At 42.7% G+C, this 16,940-nt stretch overlaps 1 protein-coding gene across 1 annotated transcript in view; it reads right to left on the bottom strand.

Annotated features, from left to right (window-relative positions):
- PTPRQ (protein tyrosine phosphatase receptor type Q) overlaps positions 1-16,940 on the bottom strand; it is a 377,099-nt gene that overhangs the window by 124,713 nt on the left and 235,446 nt on the right. Inside the window, exon 43 of the mRNA XM_066589856.1 lies at positions 13,033-13,302. Within this exon, the coding sequence (XP_066445953.1) occupies positions 13,033-13,302 (270 nt within the window). The remainder of the gene's footprint in view (positions 1-13,032; positions 13,303-16,940) is intronic.

Below are 16,940 nucleotides of genomic sequence, written 5' to 3'. Positions count from 1 at the left end.
TGAAATCTCCTCCAGCCGCCCCACTATGAGCCAGTGATACTAGCTCCTGTGCAACAGCAGTACGAGTGTCGGACATCGTTTGCTTGACATTCAGCCTGTTTAAATTGAGCTTTACAGAGACATAACTAGAAATTCCTGAGCCCTGATGAAAAGTCTGTAACAGAACCCCTAGCTTTACAAGTAAGCTTTGTGAAAGAATCTACATACAATATAATAAAAATGCCAATAATAATAATGATGGCAGAGAAAGGTGGCAAGAGGAAAAACAGACCCTGGCAGACTACACTAAAAAAAGTACATAATGGGCGCTGACTGAAGTGAACAAGAACAAGCTACTTAAAGCACAGCAAATAAAATAAAAATATTGTAATAAAACCGTGAAAACTTGGATCGCTAAGGCCGGGTTCACATCTGCGCTGGAACCTCCTCCGGTCAGAGGTTTCGTCACAGATCCGGCACAAAATACCTGAAGATAAAGCGCTGTATGCATGGCTTTTCCTTCTGGTAATATGCCGGGAAGCTGAGTGGAAACTGAATTGACGCCATTGTTGTCAATTGTGTCCGCTCTGCGATGTTCGCTCCCATCATAAGACGGACCCGTTCAGCCAGGGAATTCCCCTTTCTTATTGCCTGAATGGAGCAGAAAAACGGAATCACCGCCTCAGATGTGAAACCACCCTACTTAGTGCAACAAAGCATTACATGGAAGAAACTGATGGTGAAGAGGATAAGGAAAGGATATGGCTATGGTTATCACTGCAAAGTCTAAGAAGAGAAAGAGGACTGATTTTAGCCGCAGAAGAACAAGAGATCAAAACTAATGTGATAAAAGCCAGGGATAAAATAATCGACCATGTACTCAATTGTTGCAAAATAATTGCACAGATTGAGTACAAAGTCACAATTTGGCACCCATGTTCAGGAATCATAAAGACAGTGATGTTAAAACACAAGTGTAATGACCAAAGTGACATAGTAAATAGCTGGTATAAGTTCTACATCTCCCTTTATATAGTGATATAGACCAGTGTTCCCCAACTCCAGTCCTCAGGGACCACCAACAGGTCATGTTTTCAGGATTTCCTCAGTATACCACAGGTGAGGTAATTATTGTCAGTGCCTCAGACATTGCCACAGGGGTTCTTACCATAGGATATCCTGAAAACATGACCTGTTGGTGGTCCCTGAGGACTGGAGTTGGGGACCCCTGATATAGACCATGCTGGTACAACCTGGGTACCTCCTGTGTGTGTATAGTTAAAGAATTGGTGGCCAGTCAGTCAGTCATTGAGTGCTTTCACCCTTTTATATATATATATATAAAAGGGCGAAAGCACTCAATGACTGACTGACTGGCCACCAATTCTTTAACTTCCGGATGTCGTACAAACTTGCCACGACCATTTCTTTACATCCTAATAGGAAAAGTAAAGGAGTTGCAACTGCAATATTCAATTCTAAGCGTAAAAAACTGTGAAAATCCGCAATACATGACATGCAGTCAACACAAAATAGGTCCCATGGGCATTGTGGAAATTTGTCTACCTTTACTGCTGTTGTATTGCTGGATCAGTTGGTCCATTGGGGCATTGCTAGTCATTGCCAAGATACCAAGCATGCCACCTGACATTCGTCTCTAGGATCAACCGCATGTGGCCTGCCGCTGTGTGGTCTTCTGTCTGATATCTGTCTATGGTTCAACCAGTTTTCGTACAATCTTGATACTGTGGTTGGGGAACAGCCAACAAGTACGACTGTTTCTGAAATACTGACACCACACCTCAGGACAGCAACAATCTGCCTATGGTCAAAGTCACTCAAGTCACTATGTTTACCCATGACTGCTAAATATTGCCTTCTGCTGCACAGGGGAGAGGTCGGCACATTATCTGAGAGCAGATCGGGATATGGCAATCACAAGCTACTGTGTTACTGTGTCACAAGATGTCACGTGCCAGCTGTTCCTAATGTAGTGATCATTCAGTGTATATGTGGCTTTCTATGCTGCTATTTAGATAAGATCGGTCATGTTGATAAGCAATGCCTTTAAAATTGCGCAATGACCATTAGGCGGAGAGAGTGTCTGTCACACTTTTGACCCATTCACAAACTAAGTTGAAAGTCATCTGAGTCAGGCAAATTTAACACATCAGAACTTTTATCAAAACTGACTCAAAGAAAAACTATCATTGTTGCCCATAGCAACCAATCAGAACTCAGCCTTTATTTCTCAAGCTGCTCTGGGAAAATGAAAGCTGAGCTGTGATTGGTTGCTATGGGCAACAAAGACAATTTTTCTAATAGAATGTTTTGACAAATGTGTCCCATTGTTTACTAGTTGCAGAATTTTGCCAAATATGTACAGTACAATGTTAGTAAATGGGGCTTTTGATTCAAGTCAGGCCCCATGCACACAGTCGGAAATTCCACGGCGGGATTTTCGCCTATGCCTGCCTGCATAGGATTGCGTGCATGCATGCAATCCTATGCACATGGCCGCGATTTGCCCGCGTAAAAACACATGCGGAAAACAAATCGCAGCATGTTCTATTTCTGTGCGGGTCTCGCAGAGGCCCACACAGTAATGACAGTAGATACCTGCCGACTCCGCTCTGCGCATGCGCCGCCACAGCACAGAGAAGAGGAGACGCGGGAGCGGATGAGCCGCAGGTCTCTGCAGGGGCACTCGCAGAATTCTCGCAGCGGGATCCGACCCGCACGTCTGCAGGTGGCCTCACATTGGTGATTTTCAAATCTGCAGCATGTTCTATTTGTTGAGGACACTTCCCTACAGGTGTCATATATTTCAATATAACAAGTAAAATCTCATCGCTAGAACTGCACCAAATTGTCAACAAAATAATTTGCAAATTTTATTGTGGATTTTGGTGCAGAAATACAGATTTTTTTCTTTTCTGCGGTCAGTGAAAGTTGCCTTAAAACACTAGTGGCAACTATCACAGGATCAAAATAACCAGGCCCATCTTGTAAGCACAACTGTGTGCAGCATAGGTACTGTATGTTCACACACGGCAGTTCTTGGCACCATCCAAGTAGTACATAGCTGTAACAGTGCAGCATACTGTAGACGTCTATAGGTGCCCTGCTCTACCTCTAGTTTCATATGGGTGCATGCAGAGGTTTTATTTTTCCAGTCAGGTGCTGCATAAATCAAACAAAATCATGGCAGTTTTTTTTTTCTTCTTGAAGTGCATTATCGAAATATGCCCAAAAAGGTCATTGTTTTAGTAGCCCAATTATTGCCTGGTCTCCTCTATGTGTAAACCAAGCCAATTAAACTGTCATACATATACTCAAAATGTTCTTAGTGGGTGCACTGTTGGACGCATTGAGGGACCAAGGCACTGTTAAGTGTTATTCTGCAATACATCTCTGAAACAGTATAGTGATGTCTGCAGGATTCTGGATTTCAAGTGATAACTGAAAAGTCTACCAAAATTTTCAGCACGTTCCATGTAAGTAGAGCAGAAGAAAACTAATACCAGTACTTTAGCATTAGCAGAAAATTAGCTGATACGTATATACCAAAACGCCAGACTTCAAAGCTCCCAATAAGTTTTTCAGAGGCCACTTTCACCTGACAAGTAGTGACCTTCCATGATACCCTCGCCTAGTTTGATAAACTGTATGCTGAAACAGGCAGTTTTAAGACGATTACACTATTGAGTTACAGATACAAACAGGATTACTGTTGCTTTAGCATGGAGAATTGGATTTCCATTCTTTGAGAATGACCAAAAACCCTCATCAGACCTTCCAAGCACAGCTGGTATTAATTTGGACACGTTGCTCCATGTATCCTATACTTACTGCACAGCTTGTTTTCATTTACTATAGAGGAATCCTCCAAGATGAAGTGATCACTGTCAGCTTCAGGAGCACAGATCTCCAAAATAATTCATAAATGCTTTATATTTATCTCCTCCATACTAAACCCAATGTCAAGTTAATCACTGATACAGTAGAAATATCTTCCTTTGTAGATGCCAAATATGCAGCACACATGTAACACATTCCAAATAAGGGGATGAAACACGGAAGGCGTATTTCTAATGCAATAATGAATTATAGGGAACTATTGAAAATAATTAAATAGACAAATTAGATTTGTGACACAAATCGTGAATATGTCACTATGGAAATCTATGGTTCTATACTGTGTCTCCAGATATAACATGTAAGCGGTTAGAAAAAATAAATGCATGCCAATTACTGAGATATTGTCTTTTAGACCAACAGACACATATGGGCCTGCAGGTTCAGGCACATGGTATTAATGTGTATATGAGGACTTAAGGCCCATTTACACGCAAATAATCTTTCAAAGGAATGAAAGATTGACAGTTTTAGCAATTGTTTTGCGTAAAGAGCTAATGGATACTAATGTCCATTAGCACTTTAGAATCTTCATTTGCATGTAAATGAGCTTCCAGGAGCTGTTTGCAGAGCTCAGCAGGTGGACTGAGCTCTACACACAGCTTTATTGTTCTCGCATGGGCTGTCAGCTGAATGCAATGTAATCTCTGACTTCAGTACAGAACACAGCGTGCGGTCTGTGTTATCTACTCTCCGGCTGAATGATGGATTTTAAGCTCACCTTAAAATCATCGTTCAGCTGAAAAGGAAATGGTGGCAGCATTTACACGCAACGATTATCGGTCGTATGCCATCGTTTGAATGCACTGCTCCTGAGTTGACATAGACATATCCTGTTTTAACCTGATGAAAAGAAACCTTAGGCCACCTGCACACGAACGAGTCGGATTCCGTATGCGGGATCAGACAGCAAAATCCAACCCTGTGCCCAGCCGGTGACCCTGCATACCTGGCATTTTCTCATTGTGTGCAAGCGGCCTTCTGTACTGCGGATGGTCCAGCTGGCGGACATGCACAGTACAGATTTTCCAGCACCGTCGCTAGGTGATGACGCTGGTCCCACGATCCTTCTGCGATGTTCATTGTGGAAGGGCCGCGGATCAGACAGCTTCCAATGACTTCAATGGAAGCCATCCGTATGTAGCCCGCACTAAAATAGAACATGCTGCGATTTTTCCTCCGCAAGCGGAAAATCACAATTGATTTCCGCTCATGGGCAGGAAAAAGCGCTTTTGCATAGCATGTAATAGCAGGTATTTGCTGGTGAACGCAGAGGAAGATGCCAGCCTCGAATTCTGCAATGCAAATCATGCCATATGCAGCCGGGCTAATTTGCTTCGAAAGCCGTGACATCATTTTTCTGTTAGCCATTAGAAAGTACCATATCTACATGATTATCTTGTTTCTCTGAGGTCTGCACAATAGAAGACCATATAGGAGATGCTGAAGGCTGTACTAAATGGAAAAGCAGCTCCCAACAAGCAAAACCTCTCTATGGCTCCAAATGAAATCAGAGCAGTTGAGCCTTATAGTAGTCGGGGTGCCGTATTATAGCTCCATACAACTCAGACGTTGCACAGTCCTAATACATTTTTATGCCCCATAACTGTATATGTGTTTGATTTATGCACGTGTAAAGGTCTAACCGAGGCCAAAAATAAAGAATGAAGAGGGCCTTACAATATATTTTGTGCATCGGTCTTGTGTGTTTACAGAACAACCGCTATTCCGGATGATGCCAGATAAATGAATCCACTGCTAATTGTATAATCTACTGTAGATGTATGACTGAGCTGTACATTTCAGTTTAAAACTTCTAAAAGTTGTGTGTGAACTTTATATGTAAGGTATCAGGTTAACTAGAAGAGTCCAACCAAATATTAAAAACACCATTTTAAAGCTGCTTTAATTGAAACTCTATTTCAGCGTAGCAGCTGGTTGCAAATTGCAGATTGCTTTGACCATTGCTTCCCTGTTCACTCAATAATCTCAAGCATAAAGCAGCTATAATGTAAAGGTCACTCAACAATACCTCTAATGTTATTATGTTACATCTCCTCTGTCAGGCCCGTATACCAGCACATGTTTGACAATTACATTAAACTCATCAATGATAGGACGGTACTAGTTTCAGATAACATGTGGAAAGGATATAGAATACTGCTGCCATCATAAACACGGGATTACAGGATTATAAATTGTCTCTTTCTCTGGATTCATAATAGAGAAGAGCTTTCCACTGTCACCAAATATTCATTTTCTACCCCCAAAGTCTTTAATATTTGAATGAGCTTGTCAACGTAATATACGTGAAAGCTTGTGGTTTTATATACCGTAAACTGGCCGCTACTTTGTTACATCCCTGCATGCAGAGCACTCCGCGGTAGCACCTCTCCCCTACCACCCTCGTTGTCATCCACTACTGGGCCAATGTATGTAGTTTCATGATAAAATATGTAACTATAAGGGTGGACACTCACTAGCGATATTTTCTTTCTTGCGCTGCGAGAGCACGAGAAAACTCTCGCCTCGCAGCGCAAGAAAGACGCCGGTATAGAATCGGCATATCGCTAGTGGTTTCAATGGGGGCCAGCGGCAGCACCGCAGACCGCGGGGATGTGGCAGAAGTCCGCGGCATTCTATCCCATTGCTTTCATAGCTAAGGGCTATGTGTCATTGGCTGAGTGCTCAGCCAATAGCTAAGCAGTAGCTGCTATTGGCTGAGCCCTCAGCCAATCTGCACAGCCCTTTCAGGAGGCGGGGATTTTTAAATCCCCGACTGCTGAAAGAGCTTAATAGCAGTGACGGGGAGCCACCAGGAGGACGCGTATGAGCGCCGGAGAGGTGAGTAAATTTTAAAAAAAAATTTTTACACACTTTTTGCTTATATTTCAAGCCCTTCCCCGATAATCTTACTGCGGGGCTTGGCAGAAAACATTGCTTTCAATGGGATCGGCAGCAGTGCTGATCCCATTGAAAGCAATGGGATAGAATTCTGGGGACTTCTGCCACAGCTGTGACAGCTGTGGCAGAGGATTCCTTCATCCCCGGGGGGATAAGGGAAACTCCAGCCACAGCTGTGACAGCTGTGGCAGAAGTCCCCGGCATTCTGCATCTCTTTTCAATGGGGCTAGCGCTGCTGCCACTGGCCCCATTGAAAAGACTGGCGATATGCCGGCGTCATGCCGATATCCCGGTGTGAAGCTGGCTTTTTTCTTGCACTGCGCTGCGAGACTTTAACTTTACTCTTGCAGCGCAGTAGAGAAAAAAACGCCAGTGGGTGTCTACCCTAAGGCTCCATTCACCTCATTTGTACGTGTGCTCATCACAAACCCACTGCAAGTAGGATTGGCGCTTTTTAATTTATTTTTTTGCGATGACAGAATTGCTCACATCAGAGCGGTCCTGGCAGTGCCATATTTGAGTAGGCGGGGCAGGTGACTTAGTAGTCGGGCCAGCCTACATAGTCCGAGGTGTTATTGTTTAACCCTGTGAAATGGCGCAGTTCAGTGTGCAATTTCGGGCAGACGAGGCCTTTTGCGCACCAAAATAGAGCTTGCTGTGTTTTGTCCCCGTGCTCAAAATGCGCGCGGAAAAAAAAAACACGTGAAGGAACCCATTGAAATCAATAGGTTATATTTGCTGCATATCGCAGGCGCAGATATGGCAGAGGAAAGTCACTCCAAAGAGTGTTTCTTCCTCTGGAGGGCAAGATGTGTTTGTAGATTATATTTGCTGGCAGCTCACTTCCTAGCTTTAACATACTAGAGAGAGGTCCTGGGATCCTCTTTGTCAACCCCCCGCTGATCTAAGATTTATCACCTATCCCATGCTGATGACTGGAATACTCATTATAAATAGATTCCATTTATACTGTATGATTGTGTGTGGTTAGCGCCAACCTTATCTTGTTATACTTAGTGTGTAAATGATCTGCACCAATCGTGTTCAATTTCTGATAATCTCTAACCTAGTCATTCTAATTCACAGGAAAACCCCTACAGAAGAATAACCTAAAACAACCGTTTTATTGAGAAATAATTAAAACCATTAGGGGGGAAGGGACTAGATTCTATGGTAAAAAAAGAAACCATAGTACAAAGGTGAACTAACCCCAAAGATATGAAAAAGGGGAAAACAAAGCCCTAATGGATGGTAGGGCCTAATAAAAGGGGGATTGTAAGCTGGATAGACCCCCCCCCCCACACACACACACACACACACACATCAATATCACCAGGCTAGCTAGTACCTCGTTGTGTCTGACCCTAGCCCTCAGAATGGAGGTTGAGAACTGCGCCCAAAGATCCACAGCCAAGCAACCAAAGATGTAAAGATCAGCTCAGTTATCTCGCTTGGGCGATGATGGTCCGTAGCACCAATCTAGAATGACCACGACCGGGAGCATTGTTCTATTCAGTGTAGATGTCGGAGGAGGTACCGTTGCCTATTTGTTGCACCCACCAGGAGGCCTCCAAAAAGTGTGAGTCGTCTCCTTGTTATTGTTTCTGTGATTGACTCAAGCCCCGTGTAAGCCTGTATCTCGCTGTTTCTGATGAAGTAGAACCAAAGGACACAGAGAATCTGGTGTTGGTATCGCATGTGAAATAACTCCAGACGCTCAGTGGGTTGCGAAAGCAAGGTCCACATCTCCGAGCCGTACAATAATATTGGCATTACTCAGGTCTGGTAAAATCGAATCTTTAAATGTAAAGATCGCTTTACATTTAATAAACACTAAAGACACTATCGATATGTTTCATAGCCACGTAGCACCCTTAGCAAGGTCCCTCAGTGGGATACCGAGGACAGGTAAACCAGACCCACAGAGGGATACAGCCTGAACCACTGGCGTAACTATAGGGAATGCAGGGGTGCGGTTGCACCCAGGCTTAGGAGCCTTAGGGGGCCCATAAGGCCTCTCTTCCCCATATAGGGAACCCAGTACTATGAATAATGCATTATAGTTGGGGGCCCTGTTACAGGTTTTGCATTGGGGCCCAGGAGCTTCAAGTGACGCCTCTGCATTAAGGGGTTAAGAGAAGTTTGGGGGCCCCAAGTTAAACTTTTGCACCCGGGCTTATGAGGCTTTAGCTACACCCCTGGACTGAACGGAATACTACAAAACTATTGGATTGATGTTCCAACAGTATGTAAATATATTGGATGCTATACTAGCCTAGTTATTTCACCACGTAAAAAAAAAAAACGCAGAAAAACGCGACTATGTGAAGCATTGTATTCCAATGAGTTCACTAAGATGAATGATTTTTGGCATACATGAGCAATTTCAGTCGCCGGTTTTATACACTGCGTCAAAGGATAGATCTTGCCCTATCTTTTGACGTGATACACAGTGAGCTCCCATAGACTTCAATGGAAGCTGGAAAAAAGGGAGGGGAAGGGAAGACAGCTGGCCCTATTTAAGCATTATTGGTCATTCTGAGCATTTTAGAGCAATCGCTGGTTTTCATCCCTCATGCATATTATTTTGCATATACGCAGCAGAACCTCGTGTGAATGGCATGAAATACGCGATCAACACTCGATCACGGCAAATCTTAATTCATGCGATTATATGGGTGATTGTAAAAACACATATAGTCGTCTAAATAAGTCCTGAGTCTAAGGGCTCCTGCAGACGAGCATAGGTGCAAAATGCTTGCTCTTGCGAAATTTATTTGCACAGTGGGAAGTCATTTTTGCGTGTGTGCCTGCGCAAATACTGTACAGGTGCTGGTGTTCGTGGGTGTGCGCAGCTCATACACTCCTATGGGGACCTTTGGTGTGCAAAGACACCCAAAAATAGAGCATGTCACATTTCTTTTCGCGTGAGAGAAATAAGAGCGTAACAAAGAACAGTGAGAATGAGCCCAGTGAAAACAATGGGTTCTATTCTCTGTGCATAGCGAACACAAATGTGCGCGCAAATGCACCTGCAAACACTGTGTGAATAAGCCCTAAGGGACTTTTAAACTTGGTTTTTTAGCTCACCTAAAAACCATGTGACTGTCGACCTGTTTAAAGAGTCTATGAACGACTGCCTGCTTACTCTGAACGGAGTCGAGAAGAGAACCCCGGTGTGCTCCACCTCCAGTCTATGGGTGATCATCGCTTTTCTGACTTTGGCTTGAAGGAATGCTGCCTTCCAACAGGTGGCACTGTAGAGGTTTTATTCCATCTCCCTTATTTGTATATTACCCAGAGGAACGTGCATGGCCATTTGAGTCTCCTCTCTCACAGTCTAGGTGCTCTCCTTAAGGAGAAAAGATAGCATTTCTGACCCTCTTGTGTGAAAGCATAGCAGCGATAATCACTAGGACAACTGTTGGGGCTTATAGGGGTATTCCCATGATGGGAAACTGCTAGATCAGTGGGGAGACCAACCACTTGGACCCCCCCCATCCCGTGTCCCGCCTATTTCACAGTTCAAGTTACAGTCCCCCATTTTTGTAGGGCAGGTGGAATGGAGCCATTGGTCACACATGCACAGCAGTGGCTCCATTCCTCTCAATGGCGCAGGCGGGATAGCCGAGCGCTGTGATCGCTTATCTGTCTGCCCCATTGAATGAATGGAGTAGCACATTTTTTATGTGTTGACAATGCAGGAAAGCATGTAGTCTGACATGCAAAATTTTGTAAGCAAAAATTTTGGTGCAAGCAAGCAAACCAATTGGTAGCATACAAAGAAAGGTGTCTACATGTATAGCAAGATGCCCTAAATGTATCCTACAGTATGAGCCACTGTGATAGATCTGGCTGATCTGCAGTGCCTAGTCTAAATTTACACTAAGCATCACACAGCATTAGTAAATGTGTCCCTTTATTTACAATCATTAGATAGCGTGAAGACTCTAATACTTCTGCCTCGTGTCATGCATATAATTTATATATTTGAACTAGAATAGTAAAAATGCACTATAATAAAAAAAAAAAAACTAAAAAAATGACAAGTAACCTTAGTGTGGAATGTTAAGGCCAGACACTGTGTAGGGAGACAGTGAAGCTAATTTGATTTCACCTTACGTCAAAAACAAATGTACTGTCAATGAGTCAGTGCTGGATCTGTAACCATGACTAATGCCACAAGACCATTAATAAGAGGCTGACAACAGCTACAGAACTATTTCCAACTTCAAATGAGAAATGCTGATTTACACACTCATCAGAAAATTATTCCAAGATTATGTACACCAAAAAGTATTCGAGAGTTTTATTAGTTCTAGGTCCCCTCAGCTTTTAGGGTACAATCACATATACAATAAATGTATGCGGCTTAACCACGCGATTGCCCCAAGACTGTTTTGTGGTTTTACGTGCGGCTCTGTAAATGTGTGGCAACTGAATAAAAGGAAAATAAAATGCAAAGCATGCTATGGTTAAAAAAAACACGGCATGCTTTTAGGCCACTTCCATGTAAAAATGCTGTGTTTTTATGCGTTTTTGTGAGCGTATGCATACGTTTTTACAGCTTTTTTTGCACAGACGCAACACGGGCAAGCGAGCCGATGATGTCACAACTTTTTTTCCCCCTCCCGGTGGTATAAAAATCTGCGTGAAAAATGCAGTAAAGCACAGTATTATGCGTGCAATTTCATCTTTACTGCATTCTTTACTTATCCCATTGATTTCAATGGGTGATTTAGTGCGTGAGATGCATGCAGCAATGCAGAAAATAGGACAGGTAGTGCGAGATTTTGCGCGTGTGCAATACATGGCACAAAACAGTGTGAGAGGCCCCATTGAGTTACACAGAGATTTCGGCCTCCTGAAGGCGAGCGTGATGCAATTGTGCTCTGAATGGAGCGCTACCACGTCCTCTCGTGACTGTAACCATGCTCCTTTACTACACTTTTATGCGCTGCTAGGCCTATTCACATTGGCGCGAAACAACCATGCTGTGTTTGTACAGGCGGGGTAGTCTAATTAGTAGGCAGGCCAGCCTACTCAGTTGGCGAGGCAGGCGACTCAATAAGCAGGCCAGCTGACTTAGTAGGTTGGCCAGCCTAATTAGTCCCCGATGTTATCGATTAATGCTATGAAATCACGGCGTTCAGTGTGTGACTGAGTTCGGGACATAGACTCCTATGGGGCCTCAGGTACGCAAATTTACACAAAAATAGAGCATGTCATGTACTTTTTTTCCTGATGGAAATGCAGGCACACAATGCTCCATGTGAGGGAACCCATTGAAATCAATGGCTTTTAATGGATAAGGTTTCTGTGACCGAATTTCTGCGCGCAAAATCGCCCGTGTGCAGGAGCCTTTAGTGCTGTGTATTATATGTGCCCGAAAAAAGCGCATAATATCTGATAAAACAACGCTTGTGGCAGAGTGGCCTCAAAATAACAGTTTGCAGCTGCATTTTAAGATCTTAGCATTAGTTCATACGTAACTTAAGGTGCATTTAGACACAAAGATGATTGCTCAAAAGATGGCTTTTGAGCGATCATTTTGCATAATTTACTAATTGGTAGTAATGCCTATTAGTACCAATTAGTAGCATGTGAGCCACTGGGAGGTGAATTTATTCAGAGGATAACCCGCTGTTCTCTAATAAATTCTTTTTGTTCTGCCATTGGGGCTGACAGCTGAGAACAGTTGAGACAATGCAATCAGCTGTTATCAACGGTACCCCGGGCAGAGCACAGCATGCGGTCCGTCTTATCTGAACTGAACGCCATCGTTCGGCCGAAAACTGATAGAAGGGCACATTTACATGCGACAATTATCGCTTAAGAGATGGCTTTTGAGCGAATTTTGACCAATAATCATTGTGTCTACATGGGCCTTTAGACTTTACGCATTATGAATATATGCTCCGCACAAGTGCAGCTCTCTGCCTATACAGCTGCATATATCTGCTATTCACTGTATAGATTGCTCACTAGACAGTTTTTCCCAGAGAAACAGCACAGTAATTAATCCAGGTTACTTGAATGATGATGAGCGGCGCCATTTAAAAACAAACCTCCTTTTCTCATCTACAATAACCAGTTTTTAGACATATATCTTTTAAAATCCTGGGTAGTTTGAGACTTTTAAAAAGTCTTGAACCTAAAATGAAAATACACTATACACCACATTAAGAAATGCTGTACATGACTGAAATAATGGATAAAGGTTAAACATACCTTCTTCAAGCTTAGTAGTACAACTACATACTTGTTCTACTCCTTCTCCTGCAGAATTTGCAGCTTTGACAGTGAAGAAATAAGTAGTGTTGGAGAGCAGCTCTCTGAACGTATAGACAGTATCAGTAGGCAAGACTGTGGTGGTGACACTTTGAAAAGTTAGGATGTAATGCCTTATTATTCCATTGGGTCGTAATGGTGGTTCCCACTGGATCAGTATAGACTGCCAACTTGTTGCTACACAACGAATACTCTGGACGGAATCTGGAGCTTTAAAGAGATTTACAACATATTAACTTTAATGGAAAAAACACAACAAAAAGCCATAATCATAAAAACCTCATAAAACACAATATAGTGATAAACAGTGAGGGAAGGGATCCACTTATCCACTGTTCACCACTGATGTAGCTGACAAGTGTTTTGTCAATCATTTTTTTCTCCACATTTGCTGACTTGTAGAACAAAGGCTCTGTATTTGAACTTACTACTCCATCTATTTTGGAGGAAACACAAAGGTGTAAATTGAAGCTCCTGAGTCCCCACCCATCGAGAGCTATTCATAATACTGAAGTCCACTTATGTTACAGAGAGGCCTTTGAGCTCCTCCAGGTACCATGATTTAAAGGGGTTATCCAGGCAAAAATACCATTGATGACCTATCCTCAGGACAGGTCAATAGTTGATCATGAGCCGACCAGCTCATTAGCACTGCTACACACATGAGTTAGAGCAGAATATGCCAGCACTTGTAATTGCAGACACAGCTCCCACAGATTTCACTAAGACCCCTGCCTGCAGTTACAAGCGCTGGCCACTACACAGGGACCAGAGCAGCAGCTTCCACTCTGACCACTGTGTGTAGCGGTGGTGACAGCGGGCACACACTCAGCTGATCAATCAGAATCCCGAGTGGTGGAGCAATCAACCCGGGCTGATCAACTATTGATGACCTAGCCTGAAGATAGGTCGTCAATAGTATCTTTGCCTGGAAAGTATCTTTGCCTCTGGTGGCACAGATAGTTAAGGCAGCAGTATGCAATCATAAGCTCTTGCACACGACCTGAAGGTTGGAAGTTCAATCCCTGCATAGTTCAGGTAGATGGCTAAAGGTTGACTCGCGTCGGTAAAATTAGTACCTTGCTGTAGCGCTGCGGAATAGGTTAGCTTACAATCTATAGTGGTGATACAAGAGGTAAAAGTGCTTTTTCTATCTAATGGTCCAACCATTAGAATAAGATAGTCTACATAAAGCTGCATGAGGCGGTGACCATTTAGTACTTGTGTAAGTACAGATATTAAGTGCCTTTGAGTACACTGACAGTGGGAGTTAAAGAGGTTTTCAAGAACTAAATAATAGGTTGGGATATGTCATCAATACCAAATCAATGGGGGGCTGCTGCTCAGGACCCCGGACAATCTGCTGATTGAAGAGGCAGCAGTGCTCAGGTGACTACCACGGCCTCTTCTTAGGCCTGTGATGTCACGTTCATTGCTCATGTGGCCTAAGAGCAGCTCAGTCACATTTAAGCAATTAGGATTGATTAAGTTGCAATAGCTAGCACAGCCACTATAAAATGTACAGCATTGTTCTTGATATGCAATGAAGTGATTGTGGCGCACACCCAAGGATACAGGTACTTTAGACAGCTGAGTAGTAAGAGTTCCGAGCTGTGGACTCCAACAATCTGATATTGATGATCTTTCCTGAGGAGAGGTCATTAATATCTTAGTCCAAGAAAACCTCTTCTTTGTTGGATGCAGGGTGTCAGGTATAGAGGAAGAATATAGAAGAGGGGGTAAATAGAGGAGTGTTAGAATTGTAAATGTGGTGGGCCTCCCTAAAGGGATGTATTTTTAAGGCCTGTTTAAAACTGTGAATATTGATGGTCAACCCGTTTGTCTGGGGTATTACATCTCAGAGTAGAGGTGCAGCTCAGGAAATGTCTTGGGTAGGGGAGTGGGAGGTTAGTATTTGGAGGAACTTTAGTCTAAGATCATTAGTACAACCAAGAACATAGGTAGGGTGGTAGACAGAGATAAGGGAAGAAATATATTGCAGTGCAGCATTGTGGAGAGCTTTATGGATGAGAAGGATCTGTTTGAATTGGTGGATCGTTGTAGTGCTTGGACAGAAAGATGAGCCTTTTAGTTTTTTAAAGATGCAGTCTCAGATAGATAGAGGACATGATGTTAGAGGCAGCAGAAAGACAATCACTCGTACTTTGCAGTAGTGAAAAGGTAATGTCACGTGGAGAAGTATATAATTGGGTGTCATCAGCATAGAGATAGTACTAATAGCCAAATCTAATGATAGTTTTTCTAATTAGGGTTTTGTAACGAGAAAAGAGAAAAAGACCTACGACTGAACCCTAATCAACAGCAAGGGGAAGAGGAGGAGAAGAAAGAGATAAAGTTGGCAAATGATACATTGAAAGAGTAATCAAACATGTATGAAGAAAATCAGGAGAGGGCACTGTTCTTAAGACCAATAGAGTGGAGCATACTGAATAGGAGTTGTTGATCTAAGGTGTCAAATACTGCAGAGAGATGCAGAATAATCAGTAGAAAGTGCTTTGTGTTGACCAGGAGATCATTTGACACTTTAGTGAGGACAGTTTCTGTAGAGAAAGTATGAAAAACAGATTGTAAAGGGGTTGAGAAAATAGTTTGGAAAGAAACAGCTGATTAAGAGTAGAGCAATAGCTCCAGGAGTTTGGAAAGGAAAGAGAGATTAAAAACAGCAGTACAGGAAGGGTCAAGGGATTTTTTTGTGATGGGGATATGACAGCATGTTTAAAAGAGAAGGGAAATATACCAGAAGAAAGACGGAGGTTAAATATTGTAGTAAGATGACTAGTGACTGGACAGAGGCTGGACGATGTGTGAGAGAATAGGGTCACTGCTACAGGTAGTAAGAAGTAGAGAGGAGCATGAAGACTACTTTAGTTTTTGCATCAAATGGTGAGAGTGAAAAAGGGGATCAAAGCTACTGGGGGATTGGGAGCTTATTTTCTCATGGATGTGGCCAATTTTATCCTTCAAATAAGTAGCCAAGTCTTTAGCACTAAGACCTGTAATACGGGCTACACTTAGGACTAAGTAGGGACTGAAAAGTATCAAAGAGACGTTTTAGATTATTGGATATGAGAAGAGGAAAGTGGTGAAATAGGCGTATTTGGCATGATGAAGGACAACATTGTAAATTGTGAGCATGAACTTAGAATGTAGAAAATCTGTAAAATATTTTCTCCACTTATGTTCAGTATACCTAGAGCGCTGCTGTAGGACAATTATTTGAGACATATATCTTCATCAAAAGGGTTGGAGTGTAGTGGGGGGCTTCTTCATAAGGTAAATTTGGGGAGTTGCATGGTAATATCTAGCAGTCAGGTCAGAACAGGAGAGGAAATAGATTAGAAGCAATGATGACTGGAGTGAGTCTCTAAATTGTTGAGTGTTGATGTACTGCTATGCCTGCACGTATAATACTTTACTTGAGGCCACAATGTTCAAAGAGATGCATGAGATATCACACTTCATGGCATTCATAATGGTTTCTTCTATCATGGCATTCATAATGGTTTCTTCTATCATAAACCTCAATTTTGTATATTTTTGGTCATTAGAAAAGTTTAATGACAGTTGTGCAGTGCTACACCCTTCCCCTTGCATATCTTCGCATCTGCCATAGACTTCTATTGGACTTTTTCTGCGCAAAATGCAGAATAGAGTAGGTTCTACTTTTTCATGTGTGCTTGAAATATGCAAGCCAAACGGCTTATGAGAAAGAATCTATTGAAATCAATGGATTCTATTCTCTGTGTTTAGCAGACACAAATTTTGCGTGCACAAATCTCTGCGCAAACACGGTCATTTTACGAAGCCCTAATACATTCATTTTACAC

Source organism: Eleutherodactylus coqui, chromosome 2 (genome assembly GCF_035609145.1).
Source record: "Eleutherodactylus coqui strain aEleCoq1 chromosome 2, aEleCoq1.hap1, whole genome shotgun sequence".
Classification (NCBI taxonomy): domain Eukaryota; kingdom Metazoa; phylum Chordata; class Amphibia; order Anura; family Eleutherodactylidae; genus Eleutherodactylus; species Eleutherodactylus coqui.
The sequence above is the reverse complement of the archived record's forward strand: the minus strand, read 5'-3'. Positions and strand labels throughout refer to the sequence as shown.